The sequence below is a fragment of the Elephantulus edwardii genome, unplaced genomic scaffold (assembly GCF_000299155.1).
Source record: "Elephantulus edwardii isolate Elephantulus edwardi_28Jun2011 unplaced genomic scaffold, EleEdw1.0 scaffold00395, whole genome shotgun sequence".
In the NCBI taxonomy this organism is placed as follows: Eukaryota; Metazoa; Chordata; class Mammalia; order Macroscelidea; family Macroscelididae; genus Elephantulus; species Elephantulus edwardii.
Window position 1 is genome coordinate 1,371,102 of NW_006400145.1, and position 12,323 is coordinate 1,383,424.

At 39.7% G+C, this 12,323-nt stretch overlaps 1 protein-coding gene across 1 annotated transcript in view; it reads left to right on the top strand.

The window, feature by feature from the left end:
• UGT3A2 (UDP glycosyltransferase 3 family, polypeptide A2) overlaps positions 1 to 9,770 on the top strand; it is a gene marked incomplete at its 3' end in the record, with an annotated part of 43,759 nt that extends 33,989 nt beyond the window's left edge. Inside the window, exons 4-5 of the mRNA XM_006902357.1 lie at positions 8,570 to 9,101; positions 9,726 to 9,770. Coding sequence (XP_006902419.1) covers positions 8,570 to 9,101; positions 9,726 to 9,770 — 577 coding nt within the window. The remainder of the gene's footprint in view (positions 1 to 8,569; positions 9,102 to 9,725) is intronic.
• Between the last annotated feature and the right edge of the window lie 2,553 nt (positions 9,771 to 12,323).

Sequence of the window (12,323 nt, forward strand, 5' to 3'; positions counted from 1 at the left end):
TGGGAGTGTGAGCGACAGTGCGATTGGCACAGGACAGAGCGGAGTTTAGGGCTGTTGTACATAGGATCGCTATGAGTCGCAGGTGACTCGACGGCACATAACAACAACAACAACAACATGCAGAACAGATCATCCAGAATGCTGGGCTGTACAAGGAGGAATATGGCATCAAGATTGTAGGAAGATTCATCAACAATCTGTGTTTTGCAGATAAAGATAAAGGAGAAAATATACCATCCATTTGGAATCTGAACAACACCTTGCTTGAAAATCACTGGGTGCTAGAAAAAGTAAAAAATGAAATTTAAAAGTTTCTTGAAACAAATGACAAAACACCACTTACCAAAACCTTTGGGAAACAGCTAACACAGTACCTAGAAGTCAATTTATAGCAATAAGCAAACACATCAAAAGGCAAGAAAAAATGAAAATTGACTCTCTAACCCAACATCTCAAACAAATTGAAAGAGAACAGCAGAAAACCTAACACCCTCTAAAAAACCTGGGATAATAAAAATTACGGCAGAAATAAAAGAAATAGAAAACAGAAAAACAATTGAAACCATCAACAAAACCAGAAGGTGATTGTTTGAAAAAGTCAATAAAATTGACCAACCACTAGCAAAACTAACAAAGGAAAAGAAAGAAAAGACACAACTAATCTGAAAAAGAGATGAAAGGGGCAACATCACAACAGAACAGCTAAAATAAAAAGGTTAACAATGGAATATTATGATAAGCTATACTCAAACAAATATGAAAAACTAGAAGAATCACACAAATACTTGGAAACTCACAAACTACCTAAACTGACACAGACTGAAAAAAAAAATCACCTGAACAGACCCATTACAAAACACGAATTTGAAAAGGTAGTAAAACAACTTTTAACCAAAAAGAAAAGAGCCCTTGATCAGATTGTTATACAAGTTAATTTTATCAAACATTCAGAGAAGTATTGCCACCAATTCTACACAAAGTACTTCAGAAAATAGAAAAAGACAGAATTCTCCCAGACTCATTCTATGAAGCCAACATATCCTTGATATCAAAGTCAGATAAAGACACCACCAAAATAGAAAACTATAGACTAATATCTCTTATGAACATAGATCCAAAAATTCAGAATAAAATTCTGGCCAATAGAATCCAACAAAAAATATAATTCACTATGACAAAGTGGGATTCATAACAGGTAAGCAAGAATGATTCAACATAAGAAAAACAATCAATGTAATTAATCACATTAACAAAGCAAAGAACAAGAACCACACGATTGTATCAATTGATGCAGAAAAGGTCTTTACAAAATCCAATACCCTTTCTTGATTAAAACACTCAACAAAATAGGAATAGAAGGGAATTTCCTCAACATAGTAAAAAGTATATATGTAAACCCAATAGCCAACATTGTTCTCAGTGGAGAGAGATTAAAGGCATTCCCTTTGGGAAAAGTAAATAGGCAAGGATGCCCACTATGAGCTCTCCATTCAAGACTGAACTGGCAGTCTTGTTGTTGTTGATTGCCATTGAGTCAAACACAATTAATAGCAATGCTATGAATAAAAGGCCTGAAGCCTTTCTATAATTATAGTCATTTATCAAAGTTCATAGTTTCCAGAGGCATGTTGTTTAAGGTGTGTATGCCACTTCTGCTAGCATTAAGACAAGAGAAGGAACTAAGTGGTATCCAAATAGGTAAAGAGAAGGTAAACTTATCTCTATATACAGTCAACAGTCTTGGTAACAGCAGCCAGGAAATCAAGAGACGAATTGCACTGGGAAAGTCAGCTGTGAGGAACCTCTCAAGAGTACTGAGGAGCAATGATGTCAGGCTGGAGACTAAGGTGTGCCTGATCTGGGCTATAGTCTTTGCAGTTATGTGCTATGCATCAGAGAGTTGGACAGTGAATAGGGATGATAGAAAGAGAATTGATGCCTTTGAGTTGTGGTGCTGGAGAAGAGTGTTGAATATACCATGGACTGCTAGGAGAACAAACAGGTTTGTCCTGGAGAAGGTGAAGCCAGAATGCTCCTTGGAGTCAAGGATTCTGAAGCTTCGTCTGACATACTTTGGGCATGTTGCAAGGAGGCACTGGTCCTTAGAGAGGGACATCATGTTTGGCAGAGTGGAGGGGTGGCGAAGGAGAGGAAGACCTTCGATGAGATGAATCAATTCTGTGACTGGAGTGGTGGGAATGAGTGTGTTGGAGATGGCTAGGTTGGCACAGGACAGAATGGCATTTAGGTCTCTTGCACATAGAGTTGCTATGAGTCACAAGTGACTCGATGCACCTAACAACAACAACAAGGCAGAAAATATGATAGTATACTTAGAAAATCATAAAGACTCAGAAAAATACTGGGCATGGTTGACAAATTCAGCAAAGTGGCAGGATATAAAATCAATTTGATTTCTCTACAGTGACAAAGAGAATGCAGAATTGGCCATAATTAAAACAATATCCATCACTATAGCTAATCACAAGATTAAATACTTGGGAGTAAATCTAACTAGAAACACAAAGGACCTATTCAAAGAAAATTACAAAACATTACTCCAAGAAACAAAAAAGAGACCTAGAGAAATGGAAGAATATACCTTGCTCTTGCATAGGAAGACTCAATATTGTGAAAATTACAATTCTGCTGAAGGCAATCTACAAGTTCAATGCAATCCAATATAAATACCAATTCCATTCTTAAACGAGATGGAAAAGGCAGTTTCCAGTTTCATCTGGAATGGAAAGAGACCCCGAAAAAGAAAAACACTCCCTAAAAAGAGAAATATTACACAAAATGGGTGACCATGGAGGACATTATGCTAAGTGAAATATCACAGTCACAAAATGACAAGTATGGCATAATCCCACTGTTATAAAAGAGGACTGACATAAGGGTTTGGGGAGACTGTGAAAGATGGGATAATGTATACTGCATCGAAACAGATAAGAGAGCTGTTTAAAAGGGATATATGATTAGATATTATTGTTATAGTAGAATGGAATTTGACTGTGTGGATCATAACAAACTGTGGCTGACTCTGAGAAGAATGGGTATCCCAGCACATTTAACCGTCCTAATGCAAAACCTCTACTTGGACCAAGAGGCAGTAGTCAGAACAGAGCAGGGTAACACTGCATGGTTCAAAATTGGGAAGGGTGTATGCCAGGGATGTGTCCTGTTTCCATACCTTTTCAACCGGTATGCAGAGCAGATTATCCAGGAGGCTGGGCTCTATGAGGAGAATTGTGGCATCAGGATTGGTGGAAGATCTATTAACAATCTGTGTTATGCAGACGACACAACCCTGATTGCTGAAACCGAGGAGGACCTCATGCACTTGCTGCAGAGGGTCAAGGACTGCAGCCTTCAGTATGGACTGAGGCTCAATGTCAAGAAGACAAAGATTCTCACCGCTGGACCAATTGGTAGCATGAGGATGGATGGCGAGGAGATTGAGATTGTTCACAGCTTCAGTCTGCTCGGCTCCATGATCAACAATCTTGGCACCAGCAGTCAGAAAATCAAAAGATGTATTGCAATGGGAAAGTCTGCTGTTAGGGACCTCTCTAAAGTACTCAAGAGCAATGGTGTCTCTCTGGAGACTAAGGTCCGCCTGATACAAGCTATGGTCTTTGCAATCACTTGTTATGCATCAGACAGTTGGCCAATGACTAGGAAGGACAGAAGGAGAAATGATGCCTTTGAGCTGTGGTGCTGGAGAAGAGTATTGAATGTACCGTGGACTGCCAAGAAAACAAACAGATTCATCCTTGAGAGGGTTAAACCAAGCTACTCCTTGGAGGCAAGGATTCTGGGGCTTTGTCTGACATACTTTGGGCATGTTGCAAGGAGAGACAGGCCCCTGGAGAGGGACATCATGCTTGGGAGGGTGGAAGGACAGCGCAGGAGGGAAAGACCCTCTATGAGATGGATTGATTCAGTGACTGGGGTAATTGGGATGGGTTGTGTCAGAGACAGTGTGATTGACACAGTATAGAGCAGGGTTTAGGGCTGTTGTACATAGGGTCGCTATGAGTCGCAAAGGACTCGACGGCACATAACAACAACAACAACAACAGAATGAACTTGGGGGGAGGGATTGAATAACAATGAAAGAATTATTATTACATTTTTACTTTTCAAAAAGAAAAGTGAATGGGGGGAGGGGTGGGCAGGGAGAAAAGTGCAACAAGGAATGAATGGAAATCCAAAGTCACTGTAAACTTTCATTAAAATAAATTAAAAAAAGAGAGAAACAAGGTAGGAGATATCTCACTCCTTGATTTCAAATCCTACTATACTGTCATGCTGGTCAAGACAGCATCGTACTGGTACAATGACAGACACATTGATGAATAGAATTGAGAACCCTGAAATCAGACCATCTACCTATGGTTAACTGATTTTTGGCAAGGAGATGAAATCAGTTAATTGGGAAAATGACAGCCTCCTTAACAAACAGTGTCAGCAAAACTGGAAAACTATCTGCAGAAAACTCAAGCAAGATCCATATCACATACCATACACAAAAACAAACTCAAATGGATCAAGGACCTAAGACTATAACCAAGGACTATAAACTTCATTAGAGAAAAGCTTGGGAGAACTCTAGAAGCCCTGATCCACAATATGAACAGTCTTCCAAGCACACTGAAAAAACCTACAGCCAGAAGAGGATAAAATAGAGGAATGGGACCTTCCAAGAATCAAATCCCTACGCACATCCAAAAATTTCTCCAAAAAAGGTAAAAAGGGAAACCACAGACTGGGAAAAAAGATTTGGCAATGACATTTCTGATAAGGGACTTATTGCTAAAATTTATAGAATACTCCAGCACCAAAACAAGATAAAGGTAAGGAACCCAATCACAAAATAGTCACAGGATATGAACAGACAATTCACCAAAGAAGACATTCAGATGGTGAAGAAGTGTCTGAAATCCCTAGCTCTAAGAGTCGTAAATCAAAACAACTGAGATATCATTTCATCTCAGTAACAATAGCCAAGTTCAGCAGAGCAGCAAACAACAAATACTTGCAGTTACAGAGAAACTGGAATGCTTATTCACTGTTTGTTGGAGTGTAAAAGTATGCAGCCACTCTGGACAGCAGTATGGTGCTTTCTCAAAAAGTTAGAAATAGAAATACCACTTTGACCCAGCAATTCTACTACGGAGAATATACCCTAAAGAAATCAGCACTACCACCCAAACCGATATATATGCACACCTATGTTTATTGCTACATTATTCACAATAGCAAAGAGTTGGAAACAACCTAAATGCCCATCAACAAATGAATGGATAGAGAAGATGTGGAATACTATGTAGCAGTGAAAAACAAGGAACTCATGACATATTATACAAATTGGGTGGCCCTGGAGGACATTATGCTGATTAAACTATCTCAGTCACAAATGGACAAATACTGTATAATGCCACAGTTATAAAAAGACTGACATGAGGGTTGAGGGAAAACTAAGAAAAGAGAGGATAAATAATGTACACTGCATTGAAACAGAGGAGGGAAAGAACTATTTAATAGGAATATATTATTACATATTATTTGTATGACAACAGTCCAGAATAAAGAGAAAAATGAACTGTGGGTGAGGTGGGTAGGGAGGAAAATGTGCAACAATGAATGAATGGAAATCCAAGTTCTCTATAATATTTATTTAAAATCTCACAATAAAAAAAAATAAAAAATAAGAAGAAACCATGGCACCAGATATCATTGTTGATGTCAGATAGATCCTGGCTGAAAGCAAAGAATACCAGAATGCCTATTTGTGCTTATTGACTATGCAAGGCACTTGACGGTGTGGATCATAATAAATCATGGCTAACATTGAGATGGACGGCACATAACAACAACAACATTGAGAAGAATGGGAATACCAGAACACTTAATTTTGCTTATGTGAAACATATACCTACACCAAGAGGCTGTCATGCAGACAGAGCAAGGGAACACTGTTGTGTTGTTGTTATGTGCCCTCGTGCTGCTTGCAACAGCCCTGAAACCTGCTCTATCATGTGCCAGCTTTACTGTCTCTGACACACCTATCCTCATTACTTGAGTCACTGTATCAATCCATCTCATTGATGGTCTCCTTCTCTTTCTCTGTCCCTTCACCCTTCCAAGCATGATGTCCCTCTCCAAGGACTGGTCTCTCTTGCAACATGCCTAAACTATGTCTGACGAAGCCTCAGAATCCTTGCCTCCAAGGAGCAGTCTGGTTTCACACTCTCTAGGAAAAACCTGTTTGTTCTCCTGGCAGTCCATGGTATATTCAATACTCTTCTCCAGCACCACAGCTCAAAGGCATCATTTATTTTTCTATTATCCTTACTCATTGTCCAGCTCTCTGATGCATAGCAAGCAATTGTGAAGACTATGGCCTGGATCAGGTACAACTTAGTCTCCAGATTGACATGTTTGCTCTTCAGTATTCTGGAGAAGTCCCTGACAGCTGACTTTTCTAATGCAATTTGTCTCCTGATTTCCTGGCTGCTGGTACCAAGAGTGTTGATTGTGGAGCCAATCAAACTAAAGCTGTTAACAGTTCAAAGTATGTCAGACGAAGCCTCAGAATCCTTGCCTTCAAGGAACAGCCCGGTTTAACCCTCTCCAGGATGAATCTGTTTGTTTTCTTAGCATTCCATGGTACATTCAACACTCTTCTCCAGCACCACAGCTCAAAGGCATCAATTCTCCTTCTGTCCTCCCTAGTCATTGTCCAACTCTCTTGCAAAGACCATGACTTGTATCAGATGAAGCTTAGTCTCCAGAGAGACACCATTGTTCTTCAGAACTTTGGAGAGGCCCCTAACAGCAGACTTTCCCATCGCAATCGTCTTTTAATTTCCTGACTACTGGTGCCAAGACTGTTGACTGTGGAGCCAAGCAAACCAAAGCTGTGAACAATCTCGATCTCTTCACCATCCATCCTGATGCTGCCAATTGGTCCAGTGGTGAGAATCTTTGTCTTCTTGATATTGAGCCTCAATCCATATAACTGCCAACAATATTCATGGGCTCCTGTCTTAAAGTTGTAGTTTGGCTGAGTAGGAAACAACAAACACACTGAGCTCTCTTCAGAGATTCTACCCAGTAGAGAAAGATCTGTAAGATCTTCTGTGTTCAGAGGCAGTCCCTTAAGCAGAAGGGCCTTGATCTGCCATTGAGAAAGAGGTGGGATTGGACAAGGAGAGAAAAGGGAAAGAGAGGAAGTAAAAATGCTTTGTCTCTCATTTCCCTGGGGTTGGAACCAGCTGAAAACTGACGCTTCTCTAGAGGCAATTTCCCTCAGAAAACAGTTGGGGGAAAAAAAACCCAAAAACGAATGAGGAGTGGAAATACCTAAACCAAGGTAACTGCAGATGAAGGTATTTGTGTGAGAGTGATCAAATAAGTCATCTTAGATCGCTGTCAGAGGTCCTCTTAATTACCTGAAATCCAAAAATTTCTCCAACAACGTAAAAAAGGAAGCCACTGATTGGGGAAAAAATATTTGGAAATGACATGTCTGATAAGGGACTTATATCTAGAATTATAAAGTACTTGAGCACCACAACAAGATAAACAACCTAATTGCAAAATGGGTACAGGATATGAACACTTCACCAAAGGAGACATTCAGATGACGAACAAGCACATGAAGACATGTTCAACATTCCTAGCTCTAAGAGAGATATCATCTTAGCCCAGTAAGAATAGCAAAATTTAACAGAACAGCAAACAACAAATGCTGATGAGGTTGCAGAGAAACTGGAAACCTTATTCACAGTTGGTGGGAGTGTAAAATGGTACAAACCACTATGGAAGGCAGTGTGGCACTTTCTCAAAAAGTTGGAAATAGAGATACCATTTGACCAAGCAATTCCACTACTCACAATATACCTGATAGAACCCAGAACTGCCACTCAAGCAGATATATGCACACCCATGTTTATTGTGATTTGTTCACAGTAGTAAAGAGCTGGAAACAACCCAAATGCCCATCAACGAACGAATGGATAGAGAAGCTGTGGTATGTATATACACACAATGGAATACTGGGCTGCATTGAAAAACAAGGAACTCATGAATTATTATACAAAATGGATGGCCCTGGAGGACAATATGCTGAGTGAAACAGCTCAGTCACAAAAGGGCAAATGCTGCATAGTGCCACTTTTGTAAAGTGAGGCTGCCATTGGAGTTGGGGGAAACTATGAGGGGATAAATAATGTATACTGCATTGAAACAGATGAGGGAAGTGTTTAGGAGGAATATATGATTAGGTACTATTGTCATGACAAGAGTCCAGAATGAAAGCCGAACAGTGGAGTGGACTGAGGGGGGTGGTGTATAACAATGAAATAATATATTTTTTTAACTTTTCAAAGAGAAAAGCAAACTGGGGGAGGGAGGTGTGGGCAGGGAAGAAAGTGTGCAACAATGAATGAATGGAAATCCAAAGTCTCTGTAAACTTTCATTAAAATACAAAAAATTTTAAAAAATTGTCTATTGAGAAGCTAACACTTCTCAAAAATATTTATCATTTCTTTCTTACAGAGCAACATTTGAAATCTTTTTAAAATTCATAGAACACCTTGCCACCCAGTGCAGTCACTTGCTGAGGAGCCGCGATATGATAGATCACTTAACAAAGGAGAACTTCGATCTGATCGTAATAGAAGTTTTTGATTACTGTCCTTTGCTGATTACTGAGAAACTCGGGAAACCGTTTGTATCCATTCTTTCTTCGACATTTGGAGTTTTGGAGTTTGGGCTCCCCACCCCTGTGGCTTATGTTCCAGTATTCCGTTCTTTGTTGCCGGACCGCATGGACTTCTGGGGCCGAGTGAAGAACCTACTGCTGTTCTTAGATTTTCAGAGGAAGCAGTGGCAACTCCGCTCAACGTTTGACAACACCATTAGGGAGCATTTCCCAGAAGGCTCTAGACCAGTGTTATCTCATCTTCTAGGGAAAGCAGAGTTATGGTTTGTTAACTCTGACTTTGCCTTTGATTTTGCTCGGCCCCTACATCCTAATACCATTTATGTTGGAGGCTTAATGGCCAAACCCGTTAAACCAATACCACAGGTAAGTAAAACCTTAGCTTTTCAATTTGTCATGCAGAGGCCGCTGTGCAGAGTTAGTGGCTGCCTCCTGCTAGTGGGAACTGAGCTTAAATTGAGGAGAGTAAGGCTCCCAGGGGACTGATGAAAAATGGTACCCACTATGTTGCACTGGCTCTTGATACAGAGAATACTAACCAGGCCCATTATAATTGCAAATCACAGATTTTATTGAAGCTCCGAAGTGCAAATCCTATATATGATTTCACATTAAAAAAAAACACCCCAAAGAAACAAATAAAAATCCTAAACTAAGGAATTAAAGGCATTGAAAATCTTAACAACTGATTAAGCATTGTTGTTGTTATGTGCCATTAAATTTCCTGAGACTCATGGTCAACCTATGAACAACAGCTTTGAACCCTGCTCTCTCTATCCTGAGCCAACTTTATTGCCTCTGACACACCTATTTTCATTACACCAGTCACTGAGTCAATCCATCTCATCAAGGGTCTTCCTCTCTTGTGCTGTCTCTCCACCCTCCCAGGCATGATGTCCCTCTCCAAGGACTGATCCTTCCTTCCAACATGCCCAGAGTATGTCACATGGAGCTTTGGAATCCTTGCCTCCAAGGAGCAGCCTGGTTTTGTCCTCTCCAGCAGTTCCCCTAGCAGTCCATGGTATTTTCAATAGTCTTCTCCAGCACCACAGCTCAAAGACATCAATTCTTCTTTTATCATCCCTAGTCATTGTCTTGCTTTCTGATACATAGCAAATAATTGCAAAGACCATGGCCTGGATTAGGTGCACCTTAGTCTCCAGACTGACATTGTTGCTCTTCAGTACTCTGGAGATGTCCTGATAACAAAGTGTTCAAATGCAATTCATCTTTTGATTTCCTGGCTGCTGCTACCAAGAGTTAATTGTGTAACCAAGCAAACTAAAATGATTTTATTTTGCAACTAACCATATCATAACTATTACTCAATACAAGCAAAAACACTCACTCTAATAGACCTAGTGGTAAGAAACTGTGCTGCAATCCCAAAGGTATGCAGTTTGAAACTACCAGATGTTCTGTGGGAGAAGGATGGGCAGTCTCCTCTTGTGTAATTTAGTGCCTACAAAACAACAGCTGGAGGGTCATGTATGGGTAGGTTCTGACTTGATGTCACACAACAACAATGGACAGTTTGCCACAAAATCCAGCACAGCATGCAAAGAGCAAAGGACTGCAGACAGCAAACGATCTTTGTCCTTCAGTTGTTTCCGTTTTTGCAGCCTTGAGAGTTCAGTTTAAATGTCATTCTGTGCAAGGTGTTTTCCCAGTCAGACCCTTTCAGAAGCAGGTGTAACCAATCAGAATTGAGAGCTCCATCTCTAGATTGACACTCGAGTGTCCAGGCCTAATATAACATCTTCTATTAACATATTAAGTTTCTGGGTCTGATTCAGCATCTTCTGGTTAGCATAGGTTGGGTGTTACCAGAGTCCAGTGTTTTACAAGCTCTTCTCTTAGCCTTATCTGTCTTACACACCATTACTTATAAACTCCATTCTATATTTCTTACAAAATGCTCTTTTTTTTGGCTGGACATTGTTTTATTACCTTTTCAAAGTCTTCTTTTGTAATGGGTTTGTTCAGGTGTTCAATTTCAGTTGGTGTTAGTTTAAGTAGGTTGTGAATTTCTGTGTTTGTCCATTTCCTCTAGGTTTTCATATTTGTTTGAGTATAATTTTTCATAATATTCCAATGTTAGCTTTTTAATTCTAGTTGGTTCTGTTGTGATGTTGCCCATTTCATCTCTTATTCGGATTATTTTTGGTTTTTCCTTCTTTTCCTTTGTTAGTTTTTCTAGTAGTTTGTCAATTTTACTGAACTTTTCAAAGAACCAACTGCTTGTTTTGTTGATGGTTTCAATTGTTTTTTGGTTTCCTATTTCATTTATTTCTGCTCTAATTTTAATAATTTCAGTTTTTTAGAGGGTGTCAGGTTTTCTTGCTGTTCTTTTTCAATTTGTTTGAGATGTTGGGTTAGAGAGTCAATAGTCATATTTTCCTGCATTTTGATATGTTTGCTTATTGCTATAAATTGGCCTCTTATTACTGCTTTGGCTGTTTCCCAGAGGTCTAACAATATGCTCTTAATATGTAGCTTTACAAGCTTTGTTCTGTGTTTCTTAGCATCATGACACCATACACTTCTCTGTCATTTAACCTATTACTTTCTAGCCAAACTTAACAGAACAAGCATAGTCACTATGATACAGCAAACTTACATTCCTTTCTTAACATAATTTGTGCTAACTTCAATTCTCAATATATTTCAACAGACTTGTACTCTTAATACTGATGCCTAGGCCCTGTCAGTGAAAGCTGCCCAGGCATCCAGGTTTTAGAACCACAGCCCTAGAAGTTTTCAAAAGCAAGGAGAGCTAAGATCAATTCGCTACCTTTTGCCTACCAGCACTTTCTCCCCTCATGTCCTCTACTGAACCTGATGTTGTTGCTGTTGTTGTTGTTAAGTGCTGTTGAGTTGTAGGTAACTATAGCTACCCTATGAACGAAAGACCTGAACACTTGGATAACTTTCATCATTTTTGCAAGTTTATAGAGTTTCAGGAGGCAAGCTATTTTGGAAGTAGAGACCTGGATCAGACACACCTTAGTCCTTAAACTGACATCGTTAGGCCTCAATAATTTGGAGAGGTCCCTGACTGCAGACTTATCCAGTACAGGATGTCTTTTGATCACTTCACTCCTGGTATTAAGTCTATTGATTGTGGATCCAAGTAAGATGAAGTTGTTGATAATCTCAATCCTTTTTCTGTCCATCCTGATGCTGTCTGTCCAGTGGTGAGGATTTTTGTTTCTTGGCATTGTTGTTGTGTTATTAAGTGCCATCAAGTTGTAGACCACTCATAGCAACCCTATGAACAAAAGACCTGAACACGTATAACTTTGGTCATATCTCCAAGTTCATAGAGTTTCCAGTGGCAAGTCATTTTGGAAGTGGATGACACTCCTGCTTCCAGGCTTGATTTACTCAGGAAGCTCCACTAAACACTGTCCACCATGGGTAACCATTATCTCATTTGGCACATCAGTGTCACAATGTTTAGCATCAGAGTGGCATCCATTTCCTGAATAACATGCCTCCAGAAACTCTATGAACTTTGTTAAATGTCAATAGTTGTAGAGGAGCTTCAACCCTTTTGTTCATAGGGTAGCTATGAATCATGCTCTA